The 13,855-nt window shown below is 49.1% G+C and overlaps 1 protein-coding gene across 1 annotated transcript in view; it reads left to right on the top strand.

The window, feature by feature from the left end:
• Window positions 1-11,060, top strand: part of AMFR (autocrine motility factor receptor) — a 41,168-nt gene extending 30,108 nt beyond the window's left edge. Inside the window, exons 11-14 of the mRNA XM_079906252.1 lie at window positions 4,460-4,594; window positions 6,281-6,364; window positions 9,583-9,767; window positions 10,540-11,060. Of these exons, the coding sequence (XP_079762378.1) occupies window positions 4,460-4,594; window positions 6,281-6,364; window positions 9,583-9,767; window positions 10,540-10,687 (552 nt within the window). The 3' untranslated portion in view covers window positions 10,688-11,060. The remainder of the gene's footprint in view (window positions 1-4,459; window positions 4,595-6,280; window positions 6,365-9,582; window positions 9,768-10,539) is intronic.
• Window positions 11,061-13,855: the final 2,795 nt, after the last annotated feature.

Raw genomic sequence — 13,855 nt, 5'->3', positions numbered from 1 at the left:
TTAGGAGACTGTTGCAGTAGTTCAGGCAAAAAAAAAGATGGTGGCTTGGACCAGGGCATTGGAAATAAAGATGAAAAGAAGTGGCGGATTTCAGATGCCTTTCGAAGATGAACTGATGGACTTGACAGTGCTTTGATTTGGATGTGGGGTAGTGGGGTGAGGGGAGTGCTGGTTTTCAGTCAGGCAGATGAGCAGTGGTATCATGTATGAGATGGGCAGGACGGGAGGAGGAACAGATGAAGGACAGGGACTCAGCCTTCTGTTTGGCTGGGAAAGTTGGGGTGTCTATGAGACATCCAAGTAGAGATGTCATGTAGACAGTTCTGGACCTCAGCAAAGAGATCCAGCTGGAGAGAGACATTTGGGAGCTTTAGTCTGTAGGGGACTGGATCTCTTCGAGGGAAAGAAGGTAGCTCAGAAGGAGAAGAGGGCTCAGGACTGAGGTCTGGCTGAATGGGAGGAGCCATGGCAGCGATTGAGAAGGAGGGAAACCAGGAGAAGCGTCAAGTCAGCCATGTGGGAATTCTTAGAAGATGAGGTCAGAGAAGTGCATGTTGGGTTTGGCAGAGTGGAGGTGGTTAATCAGCTGGAGAGGAGCAAGAAGTTTCCATTGCTCGAGGTGCTGAGTACTAGATTGTTGGATTGGAAAATGAGTGGGAGCTGAAGACACCCAGTAGCTGGCAGTGTGTTATAAGAGGGAGTGGAGAAGTAAGGAGGTGGCTTGGTAGGGGTGTGCCGTCAGAGGAATTTGTTAACATGTTTTTTTAAAGATTTTTGGGCAGGCCATTTATCCACAAATTTCAAAACCTGTAGAGAGTATCCAGTGAAGTCTTTTCCTCCATCCGCCCAGACACCCTCCTCTCTTGCAATAACAACTTCAATTAGTTTCTTCTGTGTTGTGCTTGTCCAGAATGTTTACATACACATATAAGCAAATGCTAAGTATGTATTCTTTTTCTTTTCTCCACGGGTCTTCTTTTTTTCTATTCTTTAAAGTGTGATAAAATACACGTACCACAAAATTTATGATCTTAACCATTTTTAAGTGTACAGTTCAGTGGTATTAAGTATATTCATATTCTTGTGCAACTATCAGCCACAATCCATCTCCAGAACTCTTTTCATCTTGCAAAACTGAAGCCCTATATACCCAGTAAACAATAACTCCGCATCCCCTCCTCCCTAGCCCCTGGCAGCCACCATTCTCCTTTCTTTCTCTGTGGATTTGACTACTTTAGGTACCTCATATAAGCAGAATCATACGGTATTTATCTTTTTGTGACTGGCTTATTTTACTGAGCTTAATGTCCTCAGGGTTCAACTATGTTGTAGCATGTGTCAGAATTTCCTTCCTTCTTAAGGCTAGATAATATCCCATTGTATGTATAAACCACATTTTGCTTATCCGTTTATCTGTCGGTGGACACTTGGGTTGCTTCCATGTTTTAGCTATCGTGAGTAATGGCACTATGAACATGGGTGTACAAATATCTCTTGGAGACCCTGCTTTCAGTTCTTTTGAGTACCCAAGAGTCTTCTTAAAAAGATTCTAAAACATGCTTGGTGTGCGAATAGGAATGATCACTGGAGGGGGAGAGATTGATGGTACAGAACAAACAGAAAAGTTAACTGAAGGCAAAGACCTGAGGTGGAGGGTGGGCTTGGGAGCCAGAGCCAGGAGAGGAGCATTCTCACCTTTGTTGGGAGGCGGGATGGACGTAGCTACAGGCGTGTCGTTTTGAGATACGGTTTAAAAAGAAGGCATGGCTCATAATAACCATTTAGGTAGAAGCAGCCTAAGTGTCCATCAGAGATGAATAGATTATGAAAATGCTCTGTCCACACAGTGGAATATTATTCAGCCTGAAAAAGAAGAACTTTGAGGATACTATGCTAAGTGAAATAAGCTAGTCACAAAAAGACAAATACTGTGTGATTCCACTTACATGGGCCATCTAAATTACTCAGACTCTTAGAAAGCAGGATGGTGGTTGCCAGGGGCTGGGGGAGGGGGAGGGGGAGTGGGGGGGTCGCTGTTCAGTGGGTGTAGAGTTTCGGTTTTGCAAGATGAAAGCGTTCTGGAGACCTGTTGCACAGCAGTGTGTGTATAGTTAACATTGCTCTACACTTAAAAATGGTTAAGATGGGCAATTTTATGTTATATGATTTTGACCATTAAAAAAAAAAAAGACCTGGCTTCCCGCGGGCTTCTGCTTCCTCAGTGAAGCACTCGGCCAGGTCATCAGCAGAGAGTGAGAGTGACGTTGTGAGGGCGGATGGACTGGGAGTGCGCAGCCCTGCGTGGCCGACGACTGGCTCAGGTCAGGCTCTGCGTCGGTACTTCAGGGTCGGGCAGCTGTTGAAGCTCTTCAGGTGGATCACCTCACCTGCCCCCTTAAAAAAATCAGAATTCATGGACATGTAACCCTCCCAGGAATGAGAATTGCCTTCTTGGAGTTGGTGTGTTTAGAATTCTCAGGCAGGCCCTGGTGTTCTTCCTCCCGTTGCATGGTGGATTGGGATAGCCTATTTTTAGCACAACTAATTTACTGTCACAATACTTTTTTTTTTTTTTTTTGCTGTATGCGGGCCTCTCACTGTTGTGGCCTCTCCCATTGCAGAGCACAGGCTCCGGACGCGCAGGCTCAGCGGCCATGGCTCACGGGCCCAGCCGCTGCGCGGCACGTGGGATCCTCCCAGACCGGGGCACGAACCCATGTCCCCTGCATCAGCAGGCAGACTCCCAACCACTGCGCCACCAGGGAAGCCCTGTCACAATACATTTTTTATAAAAGTCTAATATATAACTTGCTGGATTTTCAGGAAGAAAAGCTTTGGCCCAGTGAACTGAATCTTGGACTTATTTTATTTGGGAAATGAGAGGGGACCTTTTTAAGAAGAGAGGAGAATGTTATCTGATTATTGAGGTTGTTTTGGACTCTTGCCCAGTTAGCTTTGACTTGACCTGGGTTTTTAAAAATGATCAACTCACCTTCATAGAAACAAAGAGGGGATCCCAGGTCCATGGAGCTCCGGGTCCTTCTGTCCTACACACTTGTCTTGTCCTCCCTGCCCCAACGATGACCCAAAGCGAAGCTTTGCACAGGTTTCACCCCGGTCTTTTCTCTCTAGGCCTGACACTGGGACACGTTCCTCTTTTTCTACATGACAACATATTCCTTGGGAGCCACTATCCCAACAGTAGACTTTATTGTGCCCCCAAAGGAATTATATGTTTCCTTGTCATTTTTTCTTTTGATCATTGGGACTTTTCCACAAATAAAACCTTGAACATAAGCATTTGCAAAATAAATATACACGTATGAGAAAAAAGTCTGGAGCTGCTCGGATGAACGTACCGGTGGTGGTGCGCCGAGATCTCTGCCTGTTCCCCTCTGTACACGCACCCACCGTAGAGCCCTGATGGCCTCCGAGACGTTTCTAGAGTACAGTTTGAAAACTGCAGCTCCAGAGCAACATTAGCAATTACATTTATTTTTTACTTTTATTTATTTATTTAATTTATTTGGCTGCATCGGGTCTTAGTTGCAGCATGCAGGATCTTCGCTGCGGCGCATGGCCTTCTCTAGTTGTGGCGTGTGGGCTGCAGAGCGCACCGGCTCAGTAGCTGCAGCATGCAGGCTCTCTGGTTGTGGCACGACTAGGGATCGAACCTGCGTCCCCTGCATTGGAAGGCAGATTCTTAACCACTGGATCACCAGGGAAGTCCTAGCAATTACATTTTTTGTAGTCTTTTTTTTTTTTTTTACGTTGAAGTAAAATTTATATACAATAAATTCACCTTTTTTAGTTTCCATCTCTGAGTTTTGTCAAACTCATTCAGTCATGTGACCACCACAATAATCAAAATATAGGACAGTTCCTTTCTGCCTCCCCCCAGATTCCATTATGCCCCTTTGTAATCACTTCCTCTCCCACCCCCAGCCTGTAGCAACCACTTATCAGTTTTCTGTCTCTGTAATTTTGCTTATTCTAGAATGTCATATAAATGGAATCATAGGGTACATAGCCTTTTGAGTTGAGCTTCTTTCACTTAATGCATTTGAATTTCACCCATGTAGTGTGTATCAGAAGTTTGTTCCTTTTAGGAATTAAATCTTTAAGCAGAACACGTTTATATACCTGAATTTTACTGAGCTTTAAAATGAATGCTTTTTAAAACTGGAATATTCTAGTTCAGCCTGTCTCAGGCTTCAGTGGATTTCAGGGCTTTTTTATTTGAAGTTGATGTTGTCCCCAAGTTTTCTGTTTGGCATTCTGGAAAAATACTAAAAAAACCTGCAGTTTGACGGTGATCTGTGGCATAGAGGTGGCCCCTTACTTGTGTTTTCAAGGCAGGTCACCAGGTTCAGTGCCCAGAGGCTGCCTTACCCCATGACCTCAGTGAGTAACTGTTGAGAGTGAACATTTCATGGCTTCTTTGTTTGTATTCCTATAGGCTCATCAGATTCAAGAGATGTTTCCCCAGGTTCCATACCACCTAGTACTGCAGGACCTCCAGCTGACACGCTCAGTCGAAATAACAACAGACAACATTTTAGAAGGACGGATTCAAGTACCTTTTCCCACACAGGTAAACTGAGGTTTCAGACGTGACAAATGAATTCTGTCCTCACAAAGGTTTTATCTTCTAGATTAACGTTCTAGTTACTTAACAGCTGAATATCATTTATGATTTGATGAAGGGTTTCTGTGAATTCCCTAACTTTCCAGATTATGACTGAGAACAGACCCATCCAAGAGGCTTGGATTAAGACAAGGACAAAACTATTTGCCTAATTTTTTGTGCAGATATACACCCCAAACCAGCCTGCCCTTGCCAGTCCAGGAGGTCCTAGCATCGGTTCCTTTCGGAAAAGGATTGGCAGTCTTTCCCTATAAAGAACAGATTGAAATATTTTAGGCCCTGCAAGCCATGCATATCTGTTGTAACTTCTCAATTCCTGCAGTAGCACTGAAGGAGCCATGGACAATATGTAAATGAATGTGCATGACTGTGTTCCAGTAAAACTTTGTTTACAAAAACTGTTGGAGTGCTTGGCCCACAGGCTCTAGTTTGCTAACCCCGGCTATAGGAGGTATCGCCCTCTGTCCCTGGCTTTGCACATTGGTGTGGCTTTCCATTGGGTATAATTCCTATCTGTGAGGCTTATATTTTTGACTTTTTCTTTTTTTTTTTAAAGATCCTATTTCCTGGCCCATCATGTAACCTCTTTGATGGGTACAAAAGTATTGACATTTTAAAGAAAGCTTTCTGGCAGGACTAAAGGATATATGTGATTAGGGAATCATATACCAAGAAATTACTCAACTTAGGTATGCAAAAACATGGAAATCTGTTAATAAAATCTTCAAGCGTGAGAATCTTGGAAGAGGGAATGAGCCTCAACTTGGGAGTCAAAGGGGCTGAGGTATTAGAGGTGGCTCAGTGGTCCTTACCTGTTTGACCTGGCTGTGACTTTGGGTTTCCCCAGGAGCAGACCCTGAGACAGGGATCCAGTTGCCAGTAGTTAATTTGGGAGGTGTTCCAGGAGACATGGGAAGTATTCCAGGAAACACAGGCAGCAGGTGGGGCTGTAAAGTGGATAACGGGTTTGTTATCCAGCAGTTACCATCGTGGGCAGCTAGAGCTTGAGCCCACTGGAGGCCTCTGGGGTCCAGTGTAGAATGCATTGTTCCTCCTGAGCGGGGAGGAGCTGGGGTGCTTATACACCAGTTCCCATCAGTTGTTGGTTGAGGGCTGCCTCCAGCGGGGGCCAGGTTCTTTCACACAGCCAGAGTGTGTCCTTGGGTGATGCAATACAGAAACTGGGCAGCCAGCATGCAGCGGGCAGACCTTCAGGGACAGGCGCAGGGCCCCGAGGTGTCTGCAGCGTGGGCCGGGATCTCAGCCTGGACGAAAGTGAGAACAGCAGTACCTAGTTCACAGGATGTTAAGGAGATGAATGCGATGATGGTGTCAGTGCTTTTCCAAAGTGTCCTGTCGGTGTTAACTGCTGTTGTCGTTTTGTTATTGTTGTGCAGTTACTGTTACTGAAAAGGAAATTAAACGTGGGCCCACTGATGACTCTCAGATTTAGGCCTCAGGCTCCTTTGCTGTGTCTTTAAGCTCAGTAGCACTCTCATGTCTTCGATGCTGTGGGATTTGCTGAACTCAGACGGTTGGGGTCGTAGCTCCCCCATGCTCCAGGTCCCCCCCGTACCCGTTCGCCGAGCTCAGAACGGCTCTGCACCGTCGGTGCTGCTGTCTCTCTTTCAGCGGTCAGAGAGCATTAGGCCTGCATTGAACGGTCCTATGGAGAGGCCAAACGGCGAGCAGGAGGACGGAGAAGCTTCCACCCAGGTAAGGCCTGCATACTAGAGAGAGCGCGTCCGGGATGGGGAGCAGCGGGGGACCTGGCGGGGGTCTGCACCCTGCCTCTGACGTTTGTACGGCTGAGGGCGAGAGTAGGGAGGAGGCCGTATGCCAGCGTCGTCTCAGTGTCCAAGGGTAACAGACCTTGCTGTGCCTGGGTGTGGCCTGCAGCCCCCTCCCTGGGGACTGGTCTCAGGACCTGGAGGAGAAAAGGGTCATGCTCTGCCGGGCTGGCCCTGCCGCTGTGGACTTGAGTGGCGGCGCTAGGCAGGGCGGCGTGAGGCTGGGCCCAGGACCCGGGGTGACTGCGCTGGGCTCCGCTCTCTAGGGCCGAAATCCTCAGCTTATTCTCCCCCCACGCCTCGCTTGTCCACCTCAGCATTTGCAGGGACTTCATGCATTTCACAAAAACGAGACCCCTGGGGTGGGGGGAAGTGTGGTTCTCCTGGGAACCAGGTTTGCCTAGATAGCCACGCTGGGTGACCCGGGGTAGCTGCGTGCACCCGGAGGAAGCTCCCGGGTCTGGCTTCCAGGGCAGAGGTGCCTCAGCCCCACCCCATGCTCTGCCCCACGCAGCCTGGGGTTCCGGTTCGTGTCCCTTTTCTGGAATTCCCATTTGCTTATTCAATTACCGTGCTTTGCAGTTTTCTTAAGAGACTGAAGAAGCCCCAGGCAGCCCTATTTTTGTGTTTCCTTGTTGGTGTGACACGTGGGGCTTCCCACACAGGAGCTGGGGCCTGAGGATGGCGCCGCCGTCTCTGCCAGCGTTGGTCAGGGCTCTGCTGGAAGCAGCTGCTTTCACTGACGAGTGACATGCAGGCTGCTTTCACCTCACGTGCCTTTCCCTGCAAATAGGAAACAGTAAAAACTCCTAAGAATTCTTCAGATCTGTTGCTGAGTTAAAATTTTCGTATCCAAATCTGTAATTGGGTCGTGCAGCATTTGTAAAATGGCATCTGGCTTCTGAAGAAGGGGCTCATTGTGTTTCCAGTTTTCGTAGCTGGCTTAGCTCAGATTTGGATACTAGGCTGGCTTGGGGGCCTTTTGGGTACAGCACGTTCGATTTCTGTCTTGATTCCCCATCTCTATTTTTAGAGTGAGCATGAAGGTTTCTGAATTTTTTTTAACATAGTGGAAGGAAAGCACTTGCTTCACAAAGAAGCTTGCTATATAACACTTTTGGCCGTTCTCAGGAAATAAAAAGTTCTTGGATAACAGTTAATAAACAGTTTATCCCAGTCATCAGATCAGATCTGCCCGTTGCTTAATTCGGGGTCTCCCCTCTGCCCAAGCTCAGGCCTACATGAATCAGGCTTTGAGGGTGGCCTTCCATTCCCTTCCTTCCACCTCCACCTCCACCTCCACCTCCACTCACCAGCTCTTCTTTCTAACTTCCTCTAGGGTCGGACTCAGGGTTAAGATGGGCCATGTGACCCCAGCGTGTGTGTGTGTGTGTGTGTGTGTGTGTGTGTGCGCGCGCGTGCGCGCGCGCGCATGTGCACAGCTGTATATATATGTGTTACAGCTGTTATTGTAGAGCTCTCCCTGTCCTGTCTAGCGCCAGAAGCCTCAACTATACTTAGTTTGAGCTTGGGCTGGCTTTTTATGACCACCCCTTCCTTCATGAGGCTCCCTTCACCCCTCCCAGTGGTCCTCTTGGGCAAAGTCAATTTCAACAGCCTCAGGCTGGTTCTCCCGCAGGACCTATGTCCCCTCCCCCAGGACACACACAGCAGTGCCTTACAGTCAGTGGAAGTTGAACTGGCTCCCAGCGAAGCGTTTTTAAAATCTGCTACAAGCCAGTTTCTTCCTCTTAGATTTCTCAGGTGTGTGTTAGTCACCACCAGTCTGTGTGTCCCCCAAACTCTAGGGCACATGAGTCAGGCCACATGGTTCTCTTTTTTTAAATTATTATTATTTTTTAAATTTTTTGGCTATTGGGTGTTCGTTGCTGAGCGCGGGCGTTCTCTAGTTGCGGCGAGTGGAGGCTACTCTTCGTTGTGGTGCACGGGTTTCTCATTGCGGTGGCTTCTCGTTGCGGAGCATGGGCTCTAGGCACGCAGGCTTCAGTAGTTGTGGCGCGCAGGCTCAGTAGTTGTGGTGCACGGGCTTAGTTGTTCTGTGACATGTGGGATCTTAGTTCCCAGACCAGGACTCGAATCCATGTCCCCTGCATTGGCAGGCGGATTCTTAACCACTGCGCCACCAGGAAAGTCCCCACATGGTTCTCTTGAAGTCCCTCACTCGCTTGCCTGAGGGCAAGGAGAGGTGGCGAGGGTGGGGAGAGAAAAGCGCACACACCAGGAACTCTTAAAAATAGCCTCTCAGCCTCTTCCTCCTCAACTCTGCTGTCGCCTGGAGGTGGGTGCTGGACTGACGCTGGCCAGCCTGGGTCTGGGCCTGAGTCTGGGAGCGTGAGCAGTAGATGGCCAGGCAGCTGCCTGAGCCTTTGGGGGCTCCTGGGCATCGTGTTGGCCTTCACAGCTGCAGCCAGGACAGAGACAGTCCCATTATTATATCCTGCTACGCGAGGAACCACATGATATTATATTGGTTTTAACAAAGATACTTAGAATTTACTTTTTTTTTTTTTGCGGTACGCGGGCCTCTCACTGTTGTGGCCTCTCCCGTTGCGGAGCACAGGCTCCGGAAGCGCAGGCTCAGCAGCCATGGCTCACGGGCCCAGCCGCTCCGCGGCATGTGGGATCCTCCCGGAGCGGGGCACGAACCCGCGTCCCCTGCATCGGCAGGTGGACTCTCAAACACTGCGCCACCAGGGAAGCCCAGAATTTACCATTTTTTATCTGCCTAACTGTTCTCAGAGTCAAGTGAGGGTATAAAATTAGTGCAGTATATGTGATAAGACTTGTTTAAATTTTAGAGCAATAAGTAGCATTGAACAGAAAATTCCCAGAATGCAAATAAGCAGTTAACTTTGTTATCTTCTGAGAGTACAGTTTCGAGGTGCTTCTGTTTTCATAATGGTAATCATTCACTTATTCCGTAATGTTGAACATGCCATGTGAGTCAGGTCCTGCCCTTCAGGAGCCCATGTCTGCCGTTACACATGTGCCCGCGGTTCCCTGCCGGGCAGCCCGCCTCCTTTGGGGTCCAGAAGAGCATTATTTGGGGCACCGGTCAGATGGGGAATCTGCCTGGCAGGGCAGCCCGTGCTCACGGTGGTCCCTTGCTTCTTGCGTGTCCAGACCGAGCGGGTGCCGCTGGACCTCAGTCCTCGGCTGGAAGAGGCACTGGACTTTGGCGAGCTGGAAGCGGAGCCCAGTGAAGGGGAGGACTTTGAGGCCCGGGGGAGCCGCTTCTCCAAGTCCGCTGACGAGAGACAGCGCATGCTGGTGCAGCGCAAGGATGACCTCCTGCAGCAGGCGCGGAGGTGAGCGGGTTCCACAGCCCCCGCCAGGCCTGAAGGCCCTTGTCATGGATGCCAACGCTGAAAACCTATCACCTGTCAGCTAAAACTTCAGGTTTCAAACCTCTGTTGAAAAACCTGAGGATCTGGTAATACTGGGCCCAGGTAGTAACCTCTGGCTGGTGCTGCTGGCGTCTCCTTGTGGACGCTCTCCGCCACACTTACACGGTTAGCACTTCTGTGCCAGTGTGTTCTAGACCCTTTATGTTAATTACTCTAATTCCCTTAACTCTAAGAGGGAGCATGGTAATTACACCCATTAGACAGACTTAAAGCTGAAGAAACTGAGGCCTAGAGAGGCTACCACTGGCCTGATGTCCAGCTCTTGAGTCCTCCGTCTTGGCCACTCTGCGTGCAGCCGGCCTCGAAGTGCCGACCCCCAGCCCCAGGTGGGAGCCGCCGGAGCGGGACTGTTCTGTCGCTGCGCAGGTGCTCGTTACTTAAACTCTCGGGGATGGGGCCGGTGTTCTGTTCCCGTGGGTGGGTTCCGTGCCCAGCACAGGCCTTGTGAGTGGGGACTTCGCACTGTGTGTGTAAGTGGAGCGGCCTCCTGATGCGGAGAACTTCTGCCCCTCTGTTCAGGGACAGGTGTCTTTTTCACGGGGTGGTGCTGAGTGACAGCTTCATGACGGTGCCGGGAAAGTGGGGGAATTAAAGAAGCACATTGTATGTTTCTCTGTGTGTGCATGTTCCAGAGCTTCCCTGATTCCTCATTCAAGTCCTTTGTTTTTTGTAGGCGTTTCTTGAACAGAAGTTCTGAAGATGACTCAGCCTCGGACAGCTGCCTCCCCTCGGAAGGCACGACCTCTGACCCCATGACCCTGCGTCGAAGGATGCTGGCTGCTGCCGCGGAGCGGAGACTTCAGAAGCAGCAGAGCTCCTAGCGCCTCCTCCCGAGCCGAAGAGGCCTGTCCGCAGCTCTGCCTGCTGAGTGAAGGAGTGGGCTCAACTGCATTGCGCTGTGTAAAGCACGTGGTCTTAATAGTGTGTGGACAGCTGACAGATTTAATCCTTTTTTGTAATACTTTCTATGTGACATTTCTCTTCCCTTTAGAAACACTGCACATTTTAACTCTAAGCATGATCTCTTGTGCGTTGACTGGACTTCGTAGGGGTGGGGGAGGATCAAGAGGAAGTGGGCAGCCAGAGACCCCGAAGGGGGCCGCTTCCATGACGGCTTTATGCAGAAGTCATAACAAATGCTGGTGTCTTTAGCTCCAAATGTGGCAGGAAGTGGGCGTGGGGGGGTCGGGGGGGGGAATCGGGAGGCGCAGGGGGCGGGATCCATAAAAAGCGGTGTGGAGGTGTACAGCCTGAGCCTGACTCCACGCCACTGGGTAATTTATGTTGTCACACTGCTGTTCTTGGTGCGGAGGCATTCAGAATGTCACAGAGGCCAGACCTACGGGCTCCTGGACCCCTGGGCCGGCAGGGCATCTTGGAAGAACAGTGCTTGGTTTGATACCTGCAGCAGAGGGGAGGAAAGCCCAGGGACGTAGCGTGAGGAGGTGATCCATCGTGTCCCAGTACATCCGGGACTAGCTTTCTGAGCCCCCTATCCAAAGCTGGCTTTATTTCCGTTAATACTGGTGCTCCCGCATCTCACGAGTACACGCTGTGTCCTCTCCTCTCTGCATTTCATTATCCCCCCCACACCCCCAGACACGGGGAAAGGGTTGAGCAGCAAGCCTTGGTTCATGAACGTTTTAATTCCTTGTTAAAGTAAATTAGGCAATGCCAAAGGCTGTGGGTTTGGTCCTTGGAAAAAACGTGGGCCTTAAAGATGGGAGAGTAAATTTTGGAGGGCTTTATTGAAGAAATAAAAGACATCTTTTGTATCTTTCTTCCCCGGAGCCCTTCATTTTTGTAACTGTGTTCCTGTTGGTTTAATTAAACATAGAAAGGTAAGATGTTGAGTCCACCTGCCTTGGAGCAGACCCAGGTCTGAACTTTTTCAAATCCTTGACACATTTAACTTGAAGGATTTGAAACACACAATCATAGGTTACCTAGTTCAGTTTTATGTCCTACTGGATTGAGTTTTTTTTTTAATGTTTGAAAGCATAGTTTTATGGTAGTCCTTCTGGGAAGAATCCAGTATTATCTAAAATTATTGGCAAAGTTAAATGTATTTTACGTAACAAAGTTTTTAGAATGTTGAGAAGTAACTGAAAATAGAGTGATGTTTAGGCTGAGGTAATTTATTTCAATACATCTTTCAAAAGCCTTATCTTGAAACGCTGTTAGTAAATTTCTGTGATTATTTTTCTTTTTAAATTGGTTTTGCTGAGAGCATAGCTATTTGTTTTTATTGTAAAACAATAATAATGATAATAAAAAGCAAACTCTCCTAGTGTGTTGTGTGTGGCTGGGAGGTAAGGCAGTTTTTTTCGGAGGTGCGGAGATTAGAGCGCGTTTTGATTTTGTGTGTTCCGTTCTGGTTGGAGGGTTTTTTCATCCTTATAATTATATATGTGTGCATGTTGTGCACATTTAAAGATGATACCAATTCCATGTGTTCTTATGTTTCAGATGTGTGAAAAGAGAAAATGTTTTGGAGTCAATTTTAGAGGGTCCTGAGACATTGGAATACAGCAATATGACAGTGATCAAAGTGGAGCCATGCCTTTAAAATGACCCCAAAAGAGAAGTCCTAAATTCACCCATAGATTTTACACCTGGATAGTAAAGGGTTCTGGGCACTAATTGTATTGTCTCTTGAGTTTGGTCACTTCTTGAGGGCATCTGCGACAGATGCCAAGGGCAAGGGCAGGAGGCTAGACCAGTGTCCCGTTCCATCAGGTGGTCCCCATCCCATGGCCCCTTCACTGTGCTGGCCGTCTCCAGGAAGGGAGCCTGTCCTCGTGCTCTGCCACGTAGCCCAAAGCGGAGGCCAGGCTGCTGGTTCACGTTTGTAAACTGAGTGGGTGCTCTGTGAATGGTGGTGGAGGTGCCCTTGCCCTCTCTGGGCTCTTTTGGAAGTGCTCTCCCTCACTCCCTCCATTTTCTTTTGGCTCTGCTGACATCTTGGGTTCTTGCTTTGTTTTTTTTTCTCCCCCTAATTTTGAGGCTTTTATGTACTGTAGAGATCGATGGTCCTTGTGGATGTATTTCTTGTGTTGATATAAATCCAGGGTGCCCAGGTGGCCACTTGGACCTGGTTTCCCACTTGAGCTGTGCAGACAATATGCTTTTTTATCTTTAGCCGGCAGACGTGGTCCTCTCTGGGTGCGCCTTTCCCCACTACGGGGAGGAAGCGGAGAGCTCTGTGGAGCAGGGCCTCACCTGCAGGAGGAGCCGTGGCCCTGCCGCCAAGCTGGTCAGGGAACAACGCCTGCCTGCCCTGAAGGCCCTCCGTCACCTGAATGTCTCCATCTCTCGGTGCCCCTGACTGCACCTTAGACTCGCTTGTGGAGTCCCTAGAGACTATGATGCGTAGGCTGTGCCGCCACGTGTCTCATCTAATTGAATTGGTCTTTCCCTGCACCCTTTCCCAAGAAAATGCTTCTGGATCCCATTTTAAGGAAGATAAGGCAAAGAAGCTTCCGTTGTTTTTATCTACAAAATTCATATGCGAGAACTGTTACTCTATGGCTCATTTTTTTTAAGAGAAGTTCAGGTACGCCATATGTAGAAGTCACGGCATCCTGCCGCCTTTCGTCTGCATCCCCCCAGACCAGTGTCCTGAAGTCAAGCTGTGGCCAGGAGCGCAGGCTTCCCATCAACAGAGATGGCTGTGAGCCTCCCTCTGCAGATAAGTCGGGGCGAGGGGAGCTGGTGGGAGCAGTGCTGGGGGAGGAGTGGGCCTGGCTGGCTCACCAGCAGGCTTGTCCTGGCTGAGGAGCTCCCGGATCTGTTCTTTGTTAACAGGAGGGGACTAGCCTCTTGTTATGCCACGGTCTCTGCAGCAGTATCAACCCCCACTTTCCATCCTCACTAGATTCAAAAGGCCACTGGAATTGCCAAGGAGAGGACTTCCTGGGCTCTTGGTGTGCGGAGGATTACAATTAACTGCCCTTGCCCAGACCCCACCATCTCCTAGGTGGAGCACT

Source organism: Stenella coeruleoalba, assembly GCF_951394435.1.
Source record: "Stenella coeruleoalba genome assembly, chromosome: 20".
NCBI lineage: Eukaryota > Metazoa > Chordata > Mammalia > Artiodactyla > Delphinidae > Stenella > Stenella coeruleoalba.
The sequence above is the reverse complement of the archived record's forward strand: the minus strand, read 5'-3'. Positions and strand labels throughout refer to the sequence as shown.